The 27,302-nt window shown below is 46.8% G+C and overlaps 1 protein-coding gene across 2 annotated transcripts in view; it reads right to left on the bottom strand.

Moving 5' to 3' along the window:
- Window positions 1–956: 956 nt before the first annotated feature.
- LOC141047297 (uncharacterized) overlaps window positions 957–27,302 on the bottom strand; it is a 50,032-nt gene continuing 23,686 nt past the window's right edge. The window contains exons 5-6 of one of the 2 annotated variants that reach the window (XM_073542351.1): window positions 17,808–17,898; window positions 957–4,498 (exon numbers count right to left, since the gene is read on the bottom strand). In XM_073542351.1, the coding sequence (XP_073398452.1) occupies window positions 2,973–4,498; window positions 17,808–17,898 (1,617 nt within the window). In that variant the 3' untranslated portion in view covers window positions 957–2,972. Of the gene's footprint in view, window positions 4,511–17,807; window positions 17,899–27,302 lie in introns of both variants that reach the window. The other variant, XM_073542350.1, reaches the window with a different exon arrangement.

Raw genomic sequence — 27,302 nt, forward strand, 5'->3', positions numbered from 1 at the left:
TGATTGCCGGCAGAGCAGGGGAGGATGAGCGCGGTTTTAGGCACCCGGTGCCAGGGAACAGCGCTTACTGCACCGCTGCTTCCGTGGAGCTGGTACGTGTGGTACTGATGCTGCCCACACGTATTACACACATGGACACTGATATCTCCGTTACCAGAAATATCAGGATGTGTGAAACCGACCTCAATCAGTAATATTTTTCCAGCATTATTACTACACAGTTTTTTGTGTGGAATGTAACGCGTGATCTTCTCTGCTTGGAAGATAAAAAGACCCAACACATGAGGGAATTATTAGGCTCCATTTTTTTATTTTCACAAGGATAACCAGACTTATACTATATGGCAATATATGCAAAACACAAGCCGCGGAGACACCATCACATGTTTCTCAACGCAAGCAATGACTAGACAGGTCTTTCCCCGGGAGGGAACAACCACGGGAAGGGCAGTCTCCAATGAAGGAAACCACCTATGCCAAAACATGGTATCCATCCACAGACAGCTGTTTCGGGGTATTGCCCCTCATCAGTGTGGAGTAGGAAACTGGCCAGTAGGAGCAGTGCCTAGTAGATGTTGATCTCCCTGAGTTCATTCATCCTCATTTTTCACATTTTTTATACTATATGGTGGCATATTTCTCGTGACTTATTGTACTTTATGATAGTGGTAACATTTATTCGAGATAACTTGCGTTTATTTGTGAAAAAAATCGGAAATTTGGTGAAAATGTGTAATATGTAGCAATTATCAAACTTTTAACTTTTATGTCCTTAAATCAGAGAACTATGTATGTAGCAATTATCAAACTTTTAATTTTTATGTCCTTAAATCAGAGAACTATGCATGTAGCAATTATCAAACTTTTAATTTTTATGTCCTTAAATCAGAGAACTATGTATGTAGCAATTATCAAACTTTTAATTTTTATGTCCTTAAATCAGAGAACTATGTATGTAGCAATTATCAAACTTTTAATTTTTATGTCCTTAAATCAGAGAACTATGTATGTAGCAATTATCAAACTTTTAATTTTTATGTCCTTAAATCAGAGAACTATTTAACACAAAATACTTAATAAATAACATTTCCCACATGTCTACTTTACATTAGCAAAATTTTGGAAACATTATTTATTTTGTTAGGAAGTTAGAAGGGTTAAATTGAAGTGACTTTGAGGGGTCTACATGACAGAAAATAACCAAAAGTGACACCATTCTATAAAATGACTTTGGGTATTGAATGCTCTTTTCCACAGAACGCACACACACGGCTCCACTCCGTACACCTCGTACACACGCGGCTCCACTCCGTACACTTCATACACACATGACTCCGCTCTGTACACCTCGTACACACATGGCTCTGCTCCGTACACCTCGTACAAATATGGCTCCGCTCAGCACACCCCGTACACACGCGGCTCCACTCCGTACAACTCGTACACACACGGCTCCGCTCCGTACACATCGTACACACGCAGTTCCGCTCCGTACACCTTGTACACACATAGTTCCGCTCCGTACACACATGGCTCCGCTCCGTACACCTCGTACACACGCAGCTCTACTCCTTCACCTCGTACACACGCGGCTCCACCCCGTACACCTCGTACACACGCGGCTCCGCTCCGCTCCGTACACCTCGTAAACACACGGTTCCATTCCTTACACACACAGCTCCGCTCTGTACATCTCGTACACACACAGCTCCGCTCTGTACATCTCATACACACACGGCTCTGCTCCGGCCACCTCGTACACACACGACTCCGCAACGTACACACACGACTCCGCTCCGTACACCTCGTACATGCACGGCTCTGCTCCATACACCTCGTACACACACGGCTCCGCTCCATACACGTCGTACACACGTGGCTCCACACACCTCATACACACGCGGCTCCGCTCTGTACACCTCGTACACACGCGGTTCCGCTCCATACACCTCGTACACACAAGGCTCCGCTCCGTACACCTTGTACACACGCGGTTCGCTCCGTACACACACGGCTCCGCTCCGCACACCTCGTACACACGCGGCTCCGCTCCGTACACCTCGTACACACGCGGGTCCGCTCCGTACACCTCGTATGAGATTTTTTACGTTTGAGGTTATGTGCACACGCTGCGGATTCTGCTGCGGATCCGCAGCGCTTCTGGCCCTGCGGGTCCGCAGTAGTTTCTGCTGCGTTGTACAGTACCATTGTTTGCAATGGTAAAACCAAAAACGCTGTGCACATGCTGCGGATTTTTCCACGCGGATTTGCTGCAGATTACAATCAGCACCATGTCAATTCTTTGTGCGGAATCCGCTGCGGTTTCACACCTTCTCCATTGTGAGGTGTGAAACCGCAGGGCTAATCCAAAGGTAAACCGCAGGTCTTTTGACCTTCGGATTTACCTGCGGATTTTTCAAAATCCGCAGCACTTCAAACTACGTGTGCACATAGCCTAAAGGGTTTGTCTACTACCTGGACTACCCCTTCTCATTCCTCATGTATGGTCCTGTTAAAATAAAAACACTTATATTAACCTTCCATGCCAGCACGGTTTCAGCACTTGTGTTTGTGTCATGTGAACCCTGCGTCCAAATAGCGCTGGTGTCACTGTTCTCACCTTCGGACAAATTGAACAATAAGAGGAAATCTTAAAGAAGTTGCAGCCCTGGCTTCCTGTTGATGTTCAATATGTCCGAAGGCGAGACAGTGGAGCCAAACCTGATTGTGTGCAGGGCTCGTGTGATGGAACAACCTCATATGAGTCCAGGGACCACGAATGCTGACACCACTGGAACAGCATCGGCATGGAAGGTGAGTATGAGTTTTCTTTATTTTAACAAAGCCAAACATGAGAAATGACAAGGGGTTGCCATAATAGTGCACAACCACTTTAAGAAAATACAATTTTTGGTTAATTCATTTCCAACATGTTTTTAAAGAGTTGATTTTCATTTAAGACATTTCCCACATTAAGAACATGTAAAAGGCTTCTCCCCTGTGTGAGTTATCTGATGTGTGATAAGATTTGATTTATCTGTAAAACATTTCCCACATTTTGAACAGGAAAAAGGCTTCTCCCCTGTGTGAGTTCTCTGGTGCCTAACACAATCTGATTTCTGGTAAAAACATTTCCCACATTCTGAACAGGAAAAAGGCTTCTCCCCTGTGTGAGTTCTCTGGTGCCTAACACAATCTGATTTGTGGTTAAAACATTTCCCACATTCCGAACATGAAAAAGGCTTCTCCCCTGTGTGAATTCTCTGGTGGGTAACCAAATGTGATTTCTGTTTAAAACATTTCCCACATTCTGAACATGAAAAAGGCTTCTCCCCTGTGTGAGTTATCTGGTGCTTAACCAAAACGAATTTCAGGTTAAAACATTTCCCACATTCTGAACATGAAAAAGGCTTCTCCCCTGTGTGAGTTTTCTTATGTGTGATAAGAGATGATATATCTGTAAAACATTTCCCACATTCTGAACAGGAAAAAGGCTTCTCCCCTGTGTGCTTTCTCTGATGCTTAACCAAATCTGATTTCTGGCAAAAACATTTCCCACATTCTGAACAGGAAAAAGGCTTCTCCCCTGTGTGATTTCTCCTGTGCATATTCAAATATGATTTTTGTTTAAAACATTTCCCACATTCTGAACATGAAAAAGGCTTCTCCCCTGTGTGATTTCTCTGGTGCTTAACCAAATCCGATTTCTGGTAATAACATTTCCCACATTCTGAACAGGAAAAAGGCTTCTCCCCTGTGTGACTTTTCCTGTGCATATTCAAATTTGATTTTTCTTTAAAGCATTTCCCACATTCTGAACATGAAAATGGCTTCTCCCCTGTGTGACTTCTCTGGTGACTAACCAAAGCTGATTTTCGGTTAAAACATTTCCCACATCCTGAACATGAAAAAGGCTTCTCCCCTGTGTGGGTTATCTTGTGCTTAACCAAATCTGCTTTCTGGTAAAAACATTTCCCACATTCTGAACATGAAAAAGGCTTCTCCCCTGTGTGAATTCTAATATGCTTTACCAAATCTGATTTCTGGTTAAAATATTTTCCACATTCGGAACATGAAAATGGCTTTTCAATTGTGTGAATTCTCTGATGCTTAACCAAATCTAATTTTTGGTTAAAACATTTCCCACACTTGGAACAAGAAAATCTATTCTCTGCTGTGTGAATTTTTTGATCTTTAATGAAAGACTTTTCAAGGGGAAAACTATTTACATATTCTGAATGTGATAATGGTTTCTTTGCCTTAGTAGTAGTTTGTTTTTTAATCCTTATTTTGCAACTATGATTTTCCTTAGTAGTCAGTAATGAACCAGAAGACAGGATGTGTTTCAAAGGATCAGATGACAGATCTTTGCTGTGAAGGGATGATGGTATATCTGGAAAAATCGCAGTCACTTCAGTTGTATCCTGTGGGATCTTTAGATCATCTGATTTAAAAACTGAAGATGTCAGCTGTCCCTCTGATCTCCTGGTACAGTCATCTGGTAATAAATCTGCTAGAATAAAACCAATTATTATTTTAGAAAAAATATCCTTGAATTTTATGTTTTTCAATATTTCTGCTTAAACTGTCAGTAAAAATGGCAAGTTATGTAAAAAATTTGAATTATTCACCATGACAATAACAGTTCACAGTCTAATAGAAACCTTCATAGCATGAACAAGAGGAGCGTGGTGTTCAACTGTTGTTCTTTCTGCCTCACAAATATGGAATAAAAAGCCACCCAAGAATGTTATGTAGACAAAAATAATACCAAAAAATTCCACTCAGCTTACAAAAAACAAGTTCCCACTCAGGTCCACCACCTTTCAATGGAAAAACAGAGGTTTACACGTTAGTGGCTCAAAAGCTCTTGAAAAGCATCATGGATTCCATAAACCAATCTATCAATATCCGCTCTCCCAAAGTCAAATTTCCCCCTTGCTTCTGAGCCTTGCAGTTTGCCCAAACCACATTTAGCATCTATGTATTTGGTATTGCTGTAATAACAAGAACCCACTTAGTTTGCTGTGTGTGTCTCTTGCAGCACAATCTAGGTGTTAAGGCTGGCGGAACGCACCAAATTATAAAATAATAGTAGGTGCGTTCGCAGCCCGGGGTCCACCGCTGCTAGGTAATGGCGGAAGTGGAAAGGTCACACGTGGGTTACGTCAACCAGTGTGAACAGGAGCGAACTCTGTTAACTCACAGAGCCGCACTACTGCTGAACATAAATGCCGGGGCCTGTTTAGCTCACAGAGCCCGGCCAATGAGCACACAGAAAGCGGCCACAGAACTCTACCCCAAAGGACACGGGGTTAGAGTCCCTCTAGGCCCACTGAGCACGCGGCGTCGCTGCCACGAACGCCGCTAAAGACCCTGGCTATGGAGTGTGGAGCACTTGCACTGAGGCGTGCCGAGTCACTGATGATGCCTAATGCCTGACTCAGACTCTGACCTACCTACGCCTAAGCCTGGGCGCTAGCAGGCTAGGCTGCACAACACATGTGTACCAAGGGTATGGGTTTCATAATGAGTCAGTCACCAGAGACATTCATACGTGCATTCATCACTCCCTATAGTCTGAAAATACAGTCTATCCTAGCGCATGGCCGAGCGGCCATGCAAACCTTTTATAGCCGCGAGCATCCGGGACCTTCCTGGCTTCTCGGATGGGCCAATCCGAACAGGAGCAGGACCTGAGCACGTGACCTTCGATCTCCAATGGGAGATCACTCCACGGGCATGCTCAGTAGACCGACAGGAGGACTTAGTCCCTGGAGAGACTCGCTGCTGACCAGCATGCGTTGCTATAGTTGGACCAGAGATGGCAGCAGCAACCAAACCCACGGAGCTAGTCTGGGCAGAGCGTCGGGACCGACGAGTCTGCTGAGCAACCTCCTCTGCGGCTGGAGAGGAATGGGAGACCGCCGGAAGCAAGGCTCGGGATTCCCACTGTGTAGCGACAGGAACCCGACGCCTAACATTACCCCCCTCCTAGGGCCCCCTCCACTATAAGCCTCGCTCCGCTAAAATTACGCAATGAGAAGTGGAGCGTGGATGTTCTCCACTGGCTCACAGGTCCGAGCCTCTGGACCATGACCCTTCCAATCCACCAAATAAAACTTTTTGCCCCGCATCACCTTGCATCCCACTATGGCATTGATCTCAAACTCATCCGAAGACAGGTCTGATGTCCCGGCAGATGGCTCGGAGAACCGGGACATGTGAACAGGCTTAAGGAGGGACACATGGAACGTGTCAGAGATAGCCAAGTGTGGTGGAAGGGCCAGACGGTAGACCACAGGGTTGATCTGCTCGAGGACCTTGAAGGGGCCAATGTAGCACAGTGCGAACTTAGCGGACTCGACCCACAGCCTGATGTTTCGGGCGGAGAGCCACACTAAGTCGCCAGGGGCGAAGGTCAGAGCAGGGCGCCGGTGTGCGTCAGCGGAGATCCTCATTCTCTCCTTGGAGGCCTTGATAGCATCCTGAGTGCAATCCCAAATGTCACGTGCCTCCACCGCCCTGTCTGCCACCCTAGAGTCGGTGGATGACACGGGCATGGGCACAGGGACGCGTGGATGCTGGCCATAATTTAGGAGGAATGGGGTCTGACCGATGGAGTCGGCCACAGCATTGTTCAAAGCGAACTCCGCCCACGGCAGCAAGGATGCCCAGTCATCTTGCCTGGCCGAGACAAAATGTCGTAGATATGTGACCAGGGTCTGGTTGGCTCTCTCTACCAACCGTCTCGGGATGATAGGCCGAGGAGAGATTTAGCTCAATGCTGACCAGGGAACAGAGCCCTCTCCAGAACCGAGATGCAAACTGAGGACCCCGGTCACTGACAATCTTATCCGGCATGCCGTGCAGGCGGAAAACATGCTTAAAAAAATAACGCTGCCAGGCCCCGTGCAGAAGGTAGCCACGAGAGTGGTACCAGATGCACCATCTTGGAGAAATGGTCGGTGACAACCCAAATGACGGTGCTGCCACAGGACTTGGGCAGTCCCACCACAAAGTCCATACCGACCATCTCCCAGGGCCTGTCCGCTACCGGCAGGGGATAGAGTAGCCCAGCGGGCCGCTGCCGAGAGGACCGATTCTGGGCGCAAGAGACACACACCTGAATATAGTCCCTGACGGCACGGGCCATATGCGGCCACCAGTACGTCCTCACCAGAGGCTCAGAGGTCCGTTTGGTCCTAAAATGCTCAGCCACCCTGGACGAATGAGCCCAAGAGATGCCCTCCAGTCGCAGATGGGCAGGGACAAAAGTCTTGCCCGGAGGTACAGACTCGAGGGCGACCGGAACCACGGTCCTCAGGCTCTCAGATGGGACTATCAGCAGAGGCTCCTCCTCCGATGACACCACAGAGCGGGAGAGAGCATCGGCCTGGACGTTCTTCTCCCCGGAGAAAATGCAGGGTGAAGTGGAATCGGGAGAAGAACAAGGACCATCTGGCCTGGCGAGAATTCAGCCGCTGGGCTGTTTGTAAATAGACCAAATTCTTGTGGTCGGTGATCACCTGGAAAGGGTGGCGAGCCCCCTCCAGGAAGTGTCTCCACTCTGAAAAGGCCAACTTCATTGCTAGCAACTCCCTGTCCCCGATGGAATAATTCCTCCGCGCCGGTGTGAAGGTCTTGGAGAAGAAGAAGCATGGGCGCGTCCGACCTTGCGAGTTCTTCTGGAACAGGACCGCTCCAGCTCCGATGGAAGAGGCAACCACCTCCAGAATGAAGGGTTTAGCCACATCGGGCGATGTAGAATGGGAGCGCTAGCGAAATGGGATTTAATAGAGGAGAAGGCCTTGGAGACAGGTTCTGACCACAACTTGGGGTTTGCACCCTTCTTGGTGAGGGCTACCAAGGGCGCTACCAAAGTTGAGAAGTGGGGAATGAATTGGCGATAGTAATTTATGAACCCCATAAAGCGCTGCACCGCTTTGAGAGAATGGGGTTCCTGCCAATCCATCACCACCTGTAGCTTGGCAGGATCCATGGCCAAACCCTAGGCAGAGATGATATAGCCCAAGAAAGGCAAGGACTCCTGCTCAAACACACACTTCTCCAACTTGGCATAGAGGGAGTTTGCCTGCAGGAGGTCGAAAACTTTGCAAACATCTCTCCGGTGGGAGTCAATATCTGGAGAGTAGATGAGAATATCATCTACTGTAGATAGACTACTACCGAGGTGGTAAGCATATCCCAGAAGATATCGTTCACAAAGTCTTGGAAGACGGCTGGGGCATTACAGAGCCCGAAGGGCATCACCAGATATTCATAGTGCCCATCTCTGGTGTTAAATGCCGTCTTCCATTCGTCCCCATCACGGATGCGAATCAGGTTGTAAGCCGCCCGCAGATCAAGTTTTGTAAACACTCTCGCTCCCCGTAGCCTATCAAACAGCTCCGATATCAGGGGCAAAGGATACTTATTCTTAACGGTTATGGCGTTAAGACCCCTGTAAATCGATGCAAGGACGTAGTTCCCCACTCTTCTTCTGGAAGAAGAATCCCGCCCCCGCTGGTGACACTGACTTCCAAATGAATCCTCTTGCAAGATTCTCCCTGATGTATTGAGACATGGCCTCTGTCTCTGGGAGAGATAGGGGATAGACTCGACCCCGTGGAGGCTCAGCACCAGGCAAGAGGTCAATAGGACAGTCATAGGGGCGATGCGGTGGAAGTGTCTCCGCCGCCTTTTTGGAGAACACGTCCGCATACTGTCGATAGTGTTTGGGAAGCGAGGTAAGATCTGCGGGGACCTCGGTGGAGGCAACCTGGACGCATTCCCTCAGACATCTACCCTCACATGACTTACTTCAACCAAGAATTCTCCCCGAGGACCACTCTATATGGGGAGAGTGATACCGCAACCAGGGGACCCCTAGAAGGACCTGGTCGATACCCTCGGGCATGACGAGGGATATCATCTCCTGATGAGGTGGAGACACCGAGAGTAACAGTGGAGCGGTTTGGTGAGTAATCTGTGAGGGCAGAGTCGCACCATTCACTACTCTGACGGTGACTGGCTTGGACATCATAAGCAGTGGTATCACGTGCCGTTGAGCGAAGGCAGATGACATAAAATTGCCCTCCGCTCCAGAATCCATGCAAACCTCCACCGCCAGAGTGGAAGAACCAAACTCAAGTGTTCCCTTAAAGGACATTTTGGAGGAAAACGCTGCGCATTCTAGTGAGCCGCCTCCTACGGCCACTAGGGGCGAGCGTCTTCCCAGCCACTGTGGGCACTGGTTGGCAAAGTGACCGGACTGCCGGCAACCATGACAGATCACAGGGGCTTGAGCGGGTCGGGGCTTGGATCCCTCGTGGGAAGCCCCCTGACGCTCGGACGCCCAATCGGGAGATTCCAGAGGTTTAGCATAACTGGGTGCCAACCTAAACCTCTACACTGGGACCGCTCCAACCTTCGCTCAGCAAAGCGAAGGTCTGTACGGGTGGTGATAAGCTCCTCCAGTGTAGCAGGAATCTCCCTGGTGGCCAGAGCGACCTTCACATGGCCAGCCAAACCTCTCCAGAATGCCGGAATGAGGACCTTATCTGGCCACTCTAATTCCGAGGCCAGCGTCCAGAACTGGATAGCAAAGTGGCTGACCATGGACGAGCCCTGTGAAAATGCCCGCAGCCGGAGCGTGGTGTCATGGGTGACTCGCGATCCCAGGAAGACATGCTTCAGAGTGTCCAAGAACCATGAGGCACTCTGCACGACATGATCACCACGCTCCCACAGCGGTGTGGCCCACTCCAAAGCCCTGCCCGACAAGAGGGAAATAATAAATCCCACTTTGGCCCTCTCGGAGGGGAATCGTGCTGGCAGCAGCTCCAGCTGTATCGAGCACTGGCTCACGAAACCGCTACAAGAGACACTCTCACCCGAGAACTTCTCGGGCAGTGGGAGGCGGGACAAAGTCAGGGCAGGGATGGCAGCCTCTGTGGCTGCCTGAACAGCGACCGCAGTAACAGCCGCGGCTGAGGCAGGACGCTCGAGAGCCGCCATCCTGCCCTGCAGCTGCCGGATGTACTGCAGCAGTTGCTGTTCGTCCGCCATTACTAGCCTGACCCTGATGCTAGGATAATGTTAGAACTGGCGGAACGCACCAAATTATAAAATAATAGTAGGTGCGTTCGCAGCCCGGGGTCCACCGTGCAGAGGTGGTACACTGCTGCTAGGTAATGGCGGAAGAATAAAGCGGTGTGGAAAGGTCACACGTGGGTTACGTCAACCAGTGTGAACAGTAGCGAACTCTGTTAACTCACAGAGCCGCACTACCGCTGAACATAAATGCCGGGGTCTGTTTAGCTCACAGAGCCCGGCCAATGAGCGCACAGAAAGCGGCCACAGAACTCTACCCCAAAGGACACGGGGTTAGAGTCCCTCTAGGCCCACTGAGCGCACAGCGTCACTGGCACGAACGCCGCTAAAGACGCTAGCTATGGAGTGTGGAGCACTTGCACTGAGGCGTGCCGAGTCACTGATGATGCCTAATGCCTGACTCAGACTCTGACCTACCTATGCCTAAGCCTGGGCACTAGCAGGCTAGGCTGCAGAACACATGTGTACCAAGGGTAGGGGTTTCATAATGAGTCAGTCACCAGAGACATTTATACGTGCATTCATCACTCACTCCTTATAGTCTGAAAATACAGTCTATCCTAGCGCATGGCCGAGCAGCCATGCCAACCTTTTATAGGCTCCGAACAGGAGCAGGACCTGAGCAAATGACCTTCGATCTCCAATGGGAGATCACTCCACGGGCATGCTCAGTGGATCGACAGGAGGACTTCGTCCCTGGAGAGACTCGCTGCTGACCAGCATGCGTTGCTATAGCTGGGCCAGAGGTAACAGCAGCAACCAAACCCATGGAGCTAGTCTGGGCAAAGCGCCGAGACTGACGAGTCTGCTGAGCAACCTCCTCTGCGGCTGGAGAGGAATGGGAGACTGCCGGAAGCAGGGCTCGGGATTCCCGCTGTGCAGCGACAGGAACCCGACGCCTAACACTGGGCACTATGTGCTGGGTAATAAAATGTCATATTTGCAATTTTTACCCACCAACATCCACTGCATGTTTATTACTGGGAAGTGCCTGTTGACGCAAATTAGTCACTACTTCTGTAGACCAATTCACTGAGAGTTATACTGTCCAAAATAGAGTCACTTTATGGGGATTTGTCTTATTAGAGCTTCTTGTAAGGGTTCCGGATATTCCATGGAACCCATTTTGCCCTCATCCAAGATGGACTCTGGTACTTCGCCCTGTCCTTAAACTTCCTATCTGTCGTGTTATTTAAGTCTGGGTCAGGAAAGACTCCTTGCCTGAGTATTTTGATGCTGGTGGCTTCTGAATTTCCTCCTGACTTGCTTCTGGAGTTCCTACTGCTGCTCGTTTACTCTGTGCTCTGCCTCATCACTTCCAGCTGCCTTCAGTCCTATGTGCTGCTTCTTGATCCTGGCTGTGCATACCTCTTGTCCAGACTTCTAAATAGAGGAGCTACACATCTCTGGAACTGCTGTTGTCCGTAAGACTTTTTTTGTCATTATTATTATCTGAGCATTAATTCCTGGACTGTATCTGGGCATGCTGCGGTGCTGGACTTGAGTGGGACTTTTTCAGCCATAAAAGAAGTAAACTGGAAAACCATCTCCTTGTTGTTCACCATCTTCATATTTCTGGACTTCCATGAATGATGTCGGCTTCACTGTTTGCATATTTCTATACTACCATGTATAAGTGCAGGTCGCCACATATAATTTCTGGACTTGCTTGTATTGGTGGTCGCGCTCCACTAGCACAGTTGCTGGACATTTCCGTTTTCTGCTGTTTGAACTTTGCTGTAATTTCAGGAATTTCTCTGTTAGTTTATGTTGTACTCTTTGCTTTGTTAATACAGTTTGTCTCAACTTTGGTCATAGATTCATTTTATCCCACACCATCAGATTCAATAATTCCCAATAAGGAATCTGCTGGGATAATGACAAATGAGGCAAAGTTGGATCAGTTGTTCTCCTTACAAGAGAACATAGAGGCTCTGCAAAACAAGGTTGCTAACTGGGAGGCATGTATCAGACAGGATCTTTAGGCGTTAAGTAATCAAATAAGAGCACAGGCGCCTATACCTCCGGGCAGTCACTGCCAACTAGTACACCCAAGTTATCGCCGTTTAGATTTAATGGAGACCCCTACAAATTTCATGGGTTTATTAATCAATATATTTTTGTATTTTGATGTGCATGCTGCCCACTTTCGTACAGATCGATCCAAGGTCCTATGTACAATCATAGTACTTACATCATGAGCACTCGCTTGGGCAAATCCGCTTATCGAGACTCGTGACACCCGTTTGAATAACTTAGATGATTTTCTAGCTGCAATGTCTATGTTGTTTGATGATCCTAATCATCGCACTACTGCTGAAACTGCATTCTTCTCGCTACACCAGACCCTAAAGAAATATATTGATGAGAATCTGGTCAAGGGAGTCATTCGTCCCTCCTCATCACTGGCAGGAGCACCCATCTTTTTTGTAAAAAAGAAGGATGGAACTCTTAGATCCTGTATTGATTATTGGGAGCTCAACAAGGTAACCATGCGGAACTGTTATCCTTTGACGCTAATTCCTGAACTGCTTGAAAGAGTACAACATGCTAAGATCATCTTTAAGTTAGAAGTTTGAGGAGCTTATAACCTGACTTGAATCCGCTCTGGGGATGAATTTAGATGTCGTTATGGGCACTTTGAGTACCTTGTGATGCCTTTTGGTCTCTGCAACGCTCCGGAAACCTTCCAACACTTGGCTAATGACATTTTTAGAGATCTGTTAGATCATTTTGTCGTAATCTATCTGGACAATACTTTGATTTTTTCCAATTCATTGCAGGAAAATCAAGAGCATGTTAAGACTGTTTTAAGATGCCTGAAAGAGAATCATCTCTACATCAAGCCTGAGAAATGTGAGTTCCATTACACAGAGATCCAATTTCTGGGTCATGTCAACTCACCACAGGGACTTAACATGGAGGCAAGTAAGATCCAGGCTATTCTTGATTGACCCGAACCTAAGAATGACAAGGAGGTACAACATTTTATCGGGTTCGCTAACTTTTATAGACGATTTATTCTTAATTTCTCTGAGCTAGTTCAACCTATTATTATGCAACTAACTAAAAACGAAAAGACTTTCTTGTGGTCAACACAAGCTAAAGAGGTTTTTGATTGTCTTAATTCCCGTTTCACTTCTGCACCTGTATTGATTCATTCTAACCCAGCACATCCTTTTATCAAGGAAGTGGATGCTTTGGATTATGCTCTTGGGGCTATCCTCTCACAAAGAACAGGAGAGAAAGGTCTGTTACATCTGTGTGCCTTTTTCTCTCATAGACTTTCTGCTGCGGAGAAGAATTATAATGTGCTTGACAAAGAGCTTCTAGCCATTATCTCTGCATTTAAGGAATGAAAACACCATCACAGGGGACAGCACAATAAGTCATTGTGCTCATGGATCATAGCAATCTGGAATTTCTTACATCTGCTAGATGTCTTTCCCCACATCAGGCTTGTTGGAGTTTATTTTTGAATCAATTTAATTTTGTCATTTTGTACCGCCCAGATTCACGTAATGGGAAAGTGAATGCCTTGTCCCAAATCCATGACATGGATTCCGTACCTGGGGCCCCGTCCAAGACCATTTTGTTGGATGCCAACTTTGTCAGTCATCCAGAATAAAGAATTCTAGAAGACTATTAAGGAGGCCTATGACGCTGACCCATTTCTTGCTAACCCGACTGATGATGTGAACTTGATTCTCAAGAACAGTATGAGGGTCCGGGATCAACGTTTATAGGTTTGGCAGGATGTAAGGCTGCAGGTCCTCAAGTTTGTCCATGACTCAAAGTTGGGTGGTTATCGGGGTTTACAGAAGACACAGGAGTTCCTGAGCCAATTCTTTTGGTGGCCTACCTGTCTGAGGGATGTGAAGAGCTCTTGTGAGGTATGTGCATGCTGTAAGACTCCTCGTGTATCACCTACTGGATTGTTGCAACCACTACCCATTCCTTTTCTCCCTTGGGGTCTATTTCTATGGACTTAATAGTGAAATTGCCCACCTCTGGGGGAAAGAATTCTATCCTGGTTGTAGTAGATCACCTTACTAAAGCTGCTTACTTTATTCCTTGTACTGGTCTTCCCTCAGCTAAGGAGACGGTAGATCTGGTCATTCAGAATGTGTTCCGACTGCGTGGAGTTCGAGATGAAATCATCTTTGTTCGGGGAGCGCAGTTTACCTCCAGATTCTGGAAGGGATTTTGTTCTGTGCTTGGTATCAATGTCTGTCTGTCTTCAGCGGATCATCCTCAGACTAATGGGCATACGGAGCGGACTAATCAGACTCTGGAGCAGTATCTTCAGTGCTATATCAGCCACTCGCAGGATGACTGGTTGGAGTTGCTTCCTCTAGCAGAGTTCTCTTACAATAAATCACAGAGAGCATCTACTAAGGTAACACCCTTCTTTGTCAACCTGGGTTATAATCCTAGTATTTTTCCCAGGTCCCCGATCGATGCCCCGATGCCTGCAGTAGAGAGGTTGGCGGTGATGAAACAAAATCTGGAAACTCTGAAGGAAACGCTATTTACTGCACAGGAGAGATACAAAAAAAATCAGCCGATAGGTTCCGGAGACCTGCACCCATGCTTAAGGTAGGAGACTCTGTGTGGTTATCCACTAAGAATTTGAAATTGCATGTTCCCTAACAGAAACTGGGTTAGTATCAGGTGAGCAGAAGCAAAAACGGAGGGGTCCCCTCCAGGCCCCTCTGTTCTCACCAGGCCCCATATGCCAGTAAGGGCAGTAATGCCCTGATGGTGGCCCTGGGCACGACAACCAGGGGTCTCCAGCAGACCTCTATGGTTGTCAATGCCGGATTGCTATGCTATGTGGTCGGCGCTCATAGCAAGTGAGCATGTCTACTACACACAGGCAATCTGATCATCGCCTGTGTGTAGCAGAGGTGATCAGACAACTGCAGATTCTAGTCTACCATGGAGACTATTGAAACATGCAAAAAGTAAAAATTAAAGTTTTTAAAAATATAAAAAAAATTAAAAGATACAAAAGTTCAAATCAACCCCCATTTGCCCCATTCAAAATAAAACAACAATAAAAAAATGCACATATTTGGCATTGCCGTGTTTTGAATCACCTGATAAAAGCGAAGTTTGGCCAGAAAGACTGGACCTGGTCTTGTGGGGACCATATGAGCACATTCAGCAGAACTGAAGGGAGAGAAGGTAGATTCATCCAATAAGCTATCAGGATCTAGGAAGCCAACAGCATCATTACCCTCCGCTTTCTCTTATAGGCCAATCATAATGTTTTTCGTCAACTGATTTTCTAACTTGTCAGCACATTCTACGTACGCTGTCATTTCACTTTGTAGTTTACAGATCTGAGCAGGTAGCGGGACAAAGAACGGGAAGATATACGCCTGTTTCGTGGACTTTAAGAAGGCCTTTGATTCTGTGTGGCACCCAGGCTTATTCCTGAAACTGTTGGAGAGCGGAATAGGAGGAAAGACCTACGACGTTATCAAAAGCTCCTACACTGAGAACCTCTGCAGCGTGAGTGTGAACGGCAGAAGAACGGCCTATTTCCAGCAGAGCCGGGGGGTCAGACAAGGCTGCAGCCTAAGCCCAACGCTCTTCAACATTTACATCAACGAGCTGGCTACCGCTCTGGAATCTTCCACAGCACCAGGTCTCACCCTCCATGACGCGCAGGTGAAATTCCTGCTTTATGCAGATGACCTGCTGCTTCTGTCACCAACTGAGAAAGACCTCCAAGACAACCTGAAAATCTTAGAGAATTTCAGCTCCACCTGGGCACTACCGGTCAACCTAAAGAAAACCAACATCATGGTGTTCCAGAAGAGAAAAAGAAAATCAGACCAGCACCCTTCATTTGTCCTCAACAACTGCGCCCTTACAGGAACGGACAAATATACCTACCTGGGCCTAGAGATTCACCGGTCAGGGAGCTTCAAACAAGCCATAGAGACCCTGAAAGACAAGGCATGGAAAAACCTTCTATGCCATCCGTAGGAAACTCTACCATCTGAAGCCACCAGTGAGGGTCTGGTTAAAAATCTTCGACTCTATCATCGCCCCAATCCTCCTGTATGGCAGCGAAGTCTGGGGTCCTCACACCTACCCAGACTGGTCAAGGTGGGATTCCAGCCCAACAGAAATATTCCACCTAGAATTCTGCAAGCACCTTCTCCAAGTCCATCGGAGCACCTCCAACAGTGCTTGCCGGGCCGAACTGGGCAGATTCTCTCTACATCTAACAGTTCTACAGAGGGCACTGTCATTCCAGGCTCACCTACCTAGGAGCAATCCAAGCTCCCATCACCATAAAGCCCTGACACATGTAGGTGAAACAGAAAAACCAGGACTCTCGGAACAGCCCACCCAAACCCAACCTGACCAGAACACCAATCACAACAACCTTATAAAAGCCGGAATCAGGAAGATGGTAGACGAAGGCCAGGAGAGGTAAGTAAATGACTGGAATAACGACATCATCAGCTCACAGAAACTGACCATGTACCGGAGTCTACAGAGAGACTACAGACTGGCCCCATACTTGGAGAAACTCCCGGACCCCAGAGACCGCAAGATCCTGAGCCGGTATAGACTCAGTGCCCACAGTCTGGCCATCGAATCCGGCTGACACAGGCAGAACTACAAGCCCAGGGAGGAAAGACTGCCAACACTGTGACCAGGAGGCCCTGGAGGATGAGACCCACTTCCTGCTACACTGCTCCAAATACTCAGCAGTGAGGGACACTCACTTCAGGAGACTCTCACATCTCTTCCCGGATTTCATCACCATGAAGGAGGAAGAGAAAACATATATCCTGCTGGGGGAAGAAGAGAGAGCAGTGGAGATAGCAGTGCAATACGTGAGCGAATGTCATAGACTGCGAGAAAGAAAAGTATGATATGCCATGGACTTCTATGGCCCGCACCCTGGATCTGCCCCGATCCCCCCCATCCACCTTCCCTATGCCATGGACTTCTATAGCCCTATCCTGGATCTGCCCCATCCACCTTTCCTACAGCCCCTACCCAACATTCCTACAGTCCCTATCCCTATTCCCTTTTGTGCACTTGCTTTGGAAAACTAATGTGTATTTAGTCCTGCCAATAAAGCTTCTTTGATTTTTAATTTGGTCAGCATCTTCTAATCCCAGGGGGTAGGTGGATACTCCAGGTTGTAATTTCTATAGAACAGGGCTTTCAATGCCCAAAGTCATTAGAACAGTTTTGGATGGAGGAGAATGTTGTGGTCTAGAGGAAAAATGGTGATCACACGATTGTGATACGGCCGGACTACACCACCGATAAAGCAGCCACAGCCGGTGACTGAGAAGAATCTGTGACTTCTCTGCATTTAGTGGTTACTACTCACCTGGGTAGTCATATGTAGGAATCTCCTCTTTACACACCTCATCACCCCTCACATATGTCAATCCCACCACAATCAAACTATCATACAGAATGAACAGGTAAAAAAAGACATAGAATAAAATAATATGATACATCCCAACAACAAAGTATGTATGAGGGGAGAAATCAAACAGTAAACTGGAGTTGCACTCATTTATGGTGGACCATTGGAGCTACTATGAGTCCTGACCAGAAGATTAGAGAAAATAATATTGCTCCCCATTTCAGGAGAGATTGTGCAGTAATTTGTGACTTATCTGTATTTAGTGGTTACCACTCACCTGGGTAGTCATATGTAGGAATCTCCTCTTTACACCGCTCATCACCCCTCACATATGTCTCTGTAGTATTAATATGGGTCAGATCTTCACCCTGAAACAAATAATGTAAAAGTCACAGACAGATGGAGAAGTCACATCTATGATCAGCTCTAATCCTGCCATCTCCACCGTTCTCATAATACAAATATAAAACATATAATACTGGTGGATAAAACAAGACTGAGCAGGGTAAATCGATGCCAAGTGATCCCAAAATGTCTTCAGATTTCTTTTTTCTTTTTTTTTTTGAAGTGCAACTTTAGTGAATTACAAAAAAAAGTTTTACATTTTTATCTTTATTAGTTAGTTTTTTATATCTTTCAAAAGTTGTGAAAAAGTCTGAATTTTGGGCATTATGATGCTACATTTGTTATCATAGCTCGGGTTAGAAATAAGAAAAAGAGATAGGAGAAGCACTGATTTGTTTAGAACTGTACAGGCTTTAATTTGATATGTCACAAGATTAGGTATGTGGATGACATCTTTATAGTATGGGATGGCCCTAGAGACACTTTTGAAGCATTTGTGGCATACCTTTACCACACTAACACAATGTACATGCAGTTCACATCTGTTTTTGGTGGTACTAAATTAGAATTTCTTGATGTTTTGGTAGAGATTGTTGATGAGACTATTTGCACGTCACTATTCAGGAAACCCACAGCGAGAAATTCTATGTTGCACTTCACTAGCTTCCACCCACCATACACCAAAAAAATCCTTGTCCTATGGTCAATTCCTCAGAACACGTAGGGTTAACAACACTAACAAAGGATATATGACACAATCTGGAGAACTGTATAGCAGGCTTAAACAAAGGGGGTATCGGTCAGGAACACCGCACTGAACTTGCTCACTGAGCCAGTGCACGTGTCCTGAGTAAAGCGAACTGTGCTCAAAGATACCTGTGGAGCAGGCAGCAGCCGAGTAAATGCGTTCTTCAGAACAGCAGGACCTGAAGCACGTGACTGCTGGGGGCGTGGCCTAAACTCCAGAGAGCTAGGAGCTGCAAGAGAACTCCTAGCAGGGTAACTGCGAGACGAAGTTACCAGGGGGCATAGACAGAGAGAATAGTCAAGACGTAGCCAATGAGTCATACACAGAGATAGCTGCAAGGTACAAGAGGGGCGAGCAGAGAGTAGTCAGGTCACAGGCAATGAGTCATACACAGAGAGGATAGCACAGTACAGAATCAACAGGCAAACTCACAACGGGGAACAGAACCGGGTCAGAACCATATAAACAAGCTATAACAACGAACAGGCACAGGCACACAGGGGTCAGCATACTCGGCCAAAGGCAAAAGTATAACTGACAGGGATTGGAGCTTCCCAGGGGCTTAAGAGGATCTCCCAGAACCAAAAAGAGGCCACAATCATTAACCCCAGGTGTGCAGGTCAAAATCTGCACTGAGCTCCAGACATTAACCCCTGACGTGCAGCTCAAAAACCTGCACTGGGATCATGACAGTATCCAGATAAATTATTGACATCAGTGTTGGAGAGAATAGAGAAGCAGCCAGAGATAATGGATTCGTGGCAAGAAATAAAGGGGTTAACACTAAAAAAGAAAAGAAATTCACATTTTGTTTCCAATATGGCCCTATGGATCGACAGATCCGCGCCTCATTAAGGAGGAATTGGCATATCCTAGAAAGGGACAAAGAACTATCTGAGATTGTAGCAAGGAGACCTCTTATCTCATGTAGAAAAAGCACCAGATTAAGGGACATCTTCGTAAAAAAAAATCGCATTGGGAAGGATAGTGTGAATTGGTTACACACCGGCATTCCGAAAGGAAATCATAAGTGTGGCCATTGCCCTTATTGCAAATTCCATTTAATGGAAAAAATTATTTGCATGGGAGCCGTAAGCCATTCTGTAACAGAGTTAATCTCATGTAAAACGAATTATGTCGTTTATGTAGTGCTCTGCCCATGCAAATACTTCTACCGTATTTTTCGCTTTGTAAGACGTACTTTTTTTCCCCAAAATTTGGGGGGAAAATAGGGGTGCATCTTACAATGCAAATGTACCTTTTATTGTGCCACCGCGCTGGGTCCCTCGGGTGCTGCCGCCGCCGCGCTGTGTCCCCCGGTGCCTGCCGCTGCCGGGCTCTGTCCAGTGCTGTGTCGGGGGCTCTGCCGTTCCATCCATGCCTGTGTGGTGGATTGCTTCCTGGAAAATGGCCGCCGCGCAAGCGCAGATGGAGATCTCGGCATTGAAATCTCGGGAGATGAGATTTCAGCGCTGAAATCTCATCTCCCGAGATTACAGTGCCGAGATCTCCATCTGCGCTTGCGCGGCGGCCATTTTCCAGTAAGCAATCCACCGCACAGGCATGGATGGAACGGCAGAGCTCCCCACGTAGCACGGGACAGAGCCCGGCGGTGGCGGCAGGCACCGGGGGACACAGCGCGGTGGCGGCAGCACCAGAGGGACGCAGGGTGGCGGCAGCACCTGGGGGACCCAGCGCGGTGGCGGCAGCACCAGGTACAGAGTGGGCGACAGCACCCCGGGGACAGAGTGGGCGACAGCACCCCGGGGACAGAGTGGGCGACAGCACCCCGGGGACAGAGTGGATGACAGCATCCCGGGGACAGAGTGGACGACAGCATCCCGGGGACAGAGTAGACGACAGCACCCCGAGGACAGAGTGGGCGACAGCACCCCGGGGACAGAGTGGGCGACAGTACCAGGGGACAGAGCGGTAAGCAATAAGACACCTGGATTATAAGAAGCACCACCATTTTATTAAAAAGACGTTTTTTCCTATTTTTCTCCTCAAAATTTGGGGTGCGTCTTATAATCCGGAGCGTCTTATAAAGCGAAAAATACGGTATATAGGGAAGACCATATGGCCACTATATGTCCGTTTTAGGGAACATTATAAATCTATCATGTCAAACAAGGGTGTACCATGATTGATTCATCATGTCAGAGAGGCACATGCAGGGGACCCGAATGTTCTGGTATTTGCGGGTTTGGAGAAAGTGGCGTTGCCCCCACAGGGGGGAGACATACATAAACTTCTGCTTAGACGTGAGGCTCGGTGGATTATGCAGACTAATGCAATGGGCCCCACAGGATTTAATGTTAGGGTGGACATGTCCATTTTTCTGTAGCACTTTTTCCCCTGATAATAGTCACTTATCGTTTGCGCGGTATCCTTAGTAATATTTTACATTAGAGAGACAGAAGATTCGGCACTGATCCTTAACCCCAAAGCAGTTCCATGACTGCTATTCAAGTCGAAAATCACACACCTGGACTGACCGCCGAAACACCGTCAGAACGGGTGCTCAATCCAGAAAAGCAAACATGTAATCTGATTTTGTACAAAAGAGAAAAAAAAGTGATGGCACTCACCGTTCTGTCGTGAAAATTCTTTATTAATTAAAAGGCAGTGGCACGGGAGGAACGTACAGAGAGTGGACAACAGCTGTTTCATGCACTTGCGCTTCAACGGGTCCTAATATTATAATCATGTGAAGATTATTTACCGGGAAGATTAAATATAATAATTAATATTAGGGCCTGTATCCATAAGTAAGAACAACATATATGATATATCATTGAGTATATTTCAGTCATCACATGTCTGTTCTTTAATTATTATCGCTATATTTAGATCGCATAATTTTTGTATAATTAGGTTACATGTTATTAATGTTTCATTTAATATCCCATTTGATTGTCCATTCAGCGTGCAAGACACTGATAAATACTTACAGTAAAACAGTTTTGCAGATAAATGTATATATATGGAATCTGATGAACTAGATTATAGTGTAAAAGATTTTTCCCTACACTTTTATGTGAATTTCTGTATGTTTTCACGCTTGTGACTCGGTTTTAATTGTTTTTAAATGTCTATGTATTTCATGTCATTATGGCAGCAGCTGTAGAAGGAGGAGCAGTCAGGTGGCATGGTATAATTCCGCACGTCACATCCTTCTACTCACTGACCCGTTGAAGTGCTAGTAGGCACGAAACGGCCGTCGTCAGATTTTGCTCACTTCTCCCTCCAGCCTCCCGGCCATGAAGTTTTAATGTGGATTGCTAAATAAAGCGGACTTTTTCACCTGGATCGGTGAGTGCTATGGTCTTCTTTTCTTCCATGTGGATCAAGATTGTGTTTGTTGATACTGTAGTTTGATTTTGTGGAGTCAAATTCAACATTTTGATGGGCAATACTTTATGTTCTATAGCAGAGGAACCCAAACTGTGGCTCGGGAGTCTCTTGCGGCTGATGTGTGCTCGCGGCTGTCTACCAGCTTGGTGCATCAGCACCAGCTCTAGCAATCAGCTATGAAGAGTAGGTGACTTTTGTGGGTAGCCCCTCATAGTAGTGCAGATTAGAGAGGGGGTAAGGTAGGAACACCGGGATCTTGGTATACTGCCTCAGTGTGATTTGCGTGGGCAAGCTTTGGCTGTCATTGTACCGGTAATGGGGACTCTCGGTGTCACTACAGTCAGTGTGGCAAGAGCTGGATGTGGCTAGCAAGCCTCGCTCACAGCTGAATGTGGTTTTCAAGGTCAGAAAGGTTGGGGACCTTTGCTCTATAGTAACACAGTAATAAAAATGGAGTTTTTCAGTGCTCTACACTGTGCAGTTACAGTTTTACCTGAAGTCAGTACTAATACAAAAAGAAAAACATTAAACTATTAATACAAATGCACTGAAAGTGAAGACACCAGCCGAGATTGTAGTACACGGACTCACTGGATGCCTATGTAGAGACTACTGTTGGTTTAACTCAGCAATAGAGCACAGGTCCAGGCACGTCAGGACATGGGGTCTCCTTTGCCTCTCTCACTTTTACAATAATACTTTACTTCTGTCAGTATTCACCCTTTACTTTTCCCCTTCAGGTATTTATTCATTTGTTCCTTTTTATGTTAATTATTGCTATATTCCACACCCGTTCTGGGTTGTGCTTGTGGCAGTCCCCTTTCTAAATCTGCTCAGGTTGTCTCCGTTACTGGGCAGATCGGGGATAAATGACTGGATTTGAGGAGAGTAGTTTGAGTGTATATAAAGCTCATCTCACAGTCTAGTCAGCAGTTCACCGTGTGAAGATGTAGGGTCGGTAGGCCGGGCTGGGGGGGTGGTACCTCTGTATACCGCGCAGTAATGTACAGACACAAGATGGAGGCATTTTTCGGGTGCAACAGGTCCAAGTTTTTTTTTCCGCCGTCCTACTGACGGCTCTGACAACACACCGCACTTCTCTTAACGGCCCTCCGTTTCCAGGCCCGCTACACACACCGTAACTTTTAACCCATGGACGTATATACATGTACCGTCCCTTCCTCAGTTAGTGACGATCCTGTCAGCTCAGTCACAGTGGCCGCATGGGGCCCGTACACCATCAGCACTTTTACTGGTCAGTTTCGTCTCCAATACGATATGCTTTTCCCAGCGGCCTCGTCTGCACTGCGGTTCTCTCTGTCAGGACCACCCCCCTGACTTCTTCTCTCCTCAGTCCCCTGGTTGAGCTTTCCTCACAACACCCACTTTGCCACAGGCTCCTCTCCTTTTGAGCTCCTCCCGGGGACTGGATCTTTCTGGAACCCTCCTGTCAAATTTATAACTTTCCCGATTCCCTATAACTCCGCCCCCCCATGACCAACGGTTTCTTAGCCCTAAGCCGTTGTCAAGTCCTATGCTCACACTCCTCCCTGCCCTCTAATGTCAGTTCAAGGTACTGCACGTCACCTACACTTTCCTAGCTGTTTTCCCTTTTTAAATCTGACCAGTCAGCCTGTCCGTCAGGTCACCTTCCCTACACTCCTCCTTCCTTTGTCTATTGTCGTCCCCGACAATCTTACTCTCCTACTCTTCCCTTCTGTCACTTTTCACAATCCAGTACGCCATGATCGAGGCCTTACACCTACCAGATCATTGCCGGCGCCCGCCTTCCTCTACCTGGGGTGTCCGTGGTGTCTGGGTCCTGACCTAGGAATTGATATGAATGGGTCACCGAGGAGGAAAAAACAACACAAGCCAAGTCTCAGAAAACCAGAGAGGTTGGTAACTATGCAGATTGCAGATCCCTGATCTTACCACACAAATAGCAGCAGTCATGGAGCGTACCTACGATGATCCTAGACGCCTCATCACAACCGAAGAGCTACATAGGCGTAAAGCAGGAAAAGAGGAAAAATTAATTGCTCCAGAGCAGACCCCGAAGGAAAGACAGCCCCCCACAGGTATTGACGGTGAAACAAGATGAAAACACAAACAAAGGCAGAAAAATAGGCTGAGAAAATGATGGGGCCCGACTAACTAGAAAGGACAGGAAAGGAAAGACACTGTCTGCAATCTGCCAAAAACCCTACCAAAATAATGTCCAACACTTCTGATAGCAAAATTAACCCTGAAGTCACTAGACTTCTCCCACTATATCAGCACTCTGAAATATTCTGAGACAGAGCAAAAAGAGGCCAATCTAATAAGGGACCAAAAGGCAAATACAGATAAATAGGAGTGGAAATTCAGCACAACCCCAGCAGGGGCTGGCTGACCACAAAAAACTGAATTGACCAACAAGAGCAAGTGTGAAGAGTAGCAAAAACAAACTTAACTTGAGAAGACTGGAACAGAGCTGAAGTCCAAGCCCTGAGAAGCAGACTGAATCACCAGCACCAGGATAGAGCGTCTGCTGTCTTATATCCAGTCTGATACTCCAGAGATCCAATCGTTATCCTCCTCATCAGGTGGCAGATCACTACCAATTAAACCAACCTCACTACCTCCTGTCACCACCAGAGGGAGAACGGAAGGAGAACTCTCAACTGGTGGAGCCGAAAATGAGTTCACAACAGTACCCCCCCTTGAGGAGGGGTCACCGAACCCTCATCCATGCCACCAGGCTGATCAGGATGGGCCCGGTGAAAAGCATGAACCAATTTATTGGCATGAATATCAGAGGCAGAGACCCAAGAATTATCCTCCTGGTCATAACCCTTCCATTTGACCAAATACTGGAGTCTCCGTCTAACCAAAGAGAATCCAATATTTTCTCTACCTCATATTCCACATTGCCTTTAACCAATACAGGATCAGGAGGTGCCGCCACAGGAACTACTGGCTCATCAAACCTCTTCAACAGTGACTTGTGAAATACGTTATGGATTTTGAAAGAAACTGGAAGAGCCAATCGAAAAGAAACAGGATTAAGAATCTCCAAAATCTTATAAGGTCCAATAAATCTTGGCTTAAATTTTGGAGATGCAACCTTCATAGGAATATTCTTAGACGACAACCAAACCATATCACCCACTTTAAACAGGGGACCAATGGTCCTATGCCGGTTGGAAAAACATTGGGCCTTTTCCTGAGAGAGTGACAACTTATCCACCACTTGGTCCCATATCTGCTGCATTCTCACAACCACAGTGGCCACACCTGGGCAGGACGAAGATTCCACTTGCCCTGAAGAGAATCGAGGATGAAACCCAAAATTACAGAAAAAGGGTGACATCAAAGTGGCAGAACTAGCTCTATTGTTCAGCGCAAATTCTGCCAAGGGCAAAAATGAGACGCAATCATCTTGATCAGCAGATATAAAACATCTTAAATAAGACTCCAGGGTCTAGTTTGTTCTCTCAGTCTGCCCATTGGTCTGGGGATGAAACGCAGAGGAGAAGGATAACTGAATTCCCAGATTGGAACAAAAGACTTTCCAGAATCTGGAAACAAACTGGACCCCTCTATCGGACACAATGTTCTAAGGAATCCCATGTAACTGAACCACCTGTTGTAAAAACAAGGGTACCAACTCAGCAGAAGATGGCAACTTTGGGAGTGGTACAAGATGGACCATCTTCGAAAATCTATCACAAATCACCCAGATAACAGTCATTCTCTGAGAGACAGGAAGATCAGAAATAAAATCCATTGAGATATGGGTCCATGGCCTCTTGGGCACCAACAGGGGCATCAGCAACCCACTAGAACGAGAACAGGGTTTAGACCGAGAACAAGTTCCACAGGACTGTACAAAACTCCTGACATCACGAGACAAGGCAGGCCACCAAAACGACCGACTCACCTAATCTCTGGTACCAAAAATACCTGGATGACCAGCCAATGCGGAGCAATGGACTTCAGACATCACTCTCTTTCTCCACTGGTCAGGAACATACAATCTTCCCATAGGGCAACGCTCAGGCCTATCCACCTGAAATTCCTCCAGGGCGCGTCTCAAATCGGGCGAAAAGGCAGAAAGAGCTACCCCCTCACCTAGGATGGTAGTAGGCTCGGTCACACTAAGAGAATCGGCAAAGAAACTCCTAGAAAGGGCGTCTGCCTTAACATTCTTAGTGCCTGGAAGAAAAGAGACCACAAAATTAAAACACGTGAAAAACAAGGCCCATCTAGCCTGTCTAGGAGTCAAGCGTTTGGCCGACTCCAGATAAATCAAATTCTTGTGATCGGTGAGGACCACAACTTGATGTTTAGCTCCGTCCAACCAATGACTCCACTCCTCAAATGCCCACTTCATGGCCAACAATTCCCGGTTCCACACGTCATAGTTGCGTTCAGATGGGGAGAACTTTCGAGAAAAGAAGGCACAGGGATTCATCTTAGAAGTCACAGGGTCTTTTTGGGACAAAACAGCTCCTGCACCAATCTCAGAAGCGTCTAACTCCACTTGAAATGGAAGTGAGATATCAGGTTGCCGTAAAACTGGAGCTGAAGTAAATCTCCGCTTAAGCTCCTGAAATGCTGAGACAGCCTCAGGAGACCAATTCAGCACATCAGCTCCCTTCTTGGTCAGATCAGTCAGTGGTTTAACAATACTAGAAAAATTACCTATAAATTTACGATAGAAATTAGCAAAACCCAAAAACTTCTGGAGAGCCTTCAAAGAAGTAGGCTGAACCCAATCATAAATGGCCTGTACCTTGGCCGGGTCCATTTCAATAGTCGATGGAGATAAGATAAATCCCAAAAATGAAATCCTCTGTACACCAAAGAGGCATTTTGATCCCTTAACATACAGGGAATTCTCCCTCAAAATCCGGAACACAGTCCGGACATGTTCCACATGGGAATCCCAATCACTAGAAAAGATCAAAATATCATCCAGATAGATGATCAAAAACTTATCCACAAAGTCTCGGAAAATATCATTCATAAAGGACTGGAAGACAGAAGGGGCATTAGAGAGCCCAAAAGGCATCACCAGGTACTCAAAATGTCCCTCCGGAGTATTAAACGCCGTCTTCCATTCATCCCCGTGCTTAAGATTATATGCCCCACTGAGGTCAAGCTTAGTAAACCAGCAGGAACTCTTAACTCTGGAGAATAAATCAGACATCAGAGGTAACGGGTACTGATATTTAACCGTCATTTTGTTAAGGGAACGATAATCAATACACGGTCTTAATGAACCATCTTTCTTGGCCACAAAAAAAAACAGTGCCTAAAGGTGACAAGGATGGT

Source organism: Dendrobates tinctorius, unplaced genomic scaffold, assembly GCF_039654945.1.
Source record: "Dendrobates tinctorius isolate UK_male_01 unplaced genomic scaffold, ASM3965494v1 ptg000126l, whole genome shotgun sequence".
NCBI lineage: Eukaryota > Metazoa > Chordata > Amphibia > Anura > Dendrobatidae > Dendrobates > Dendrobates tinctorius.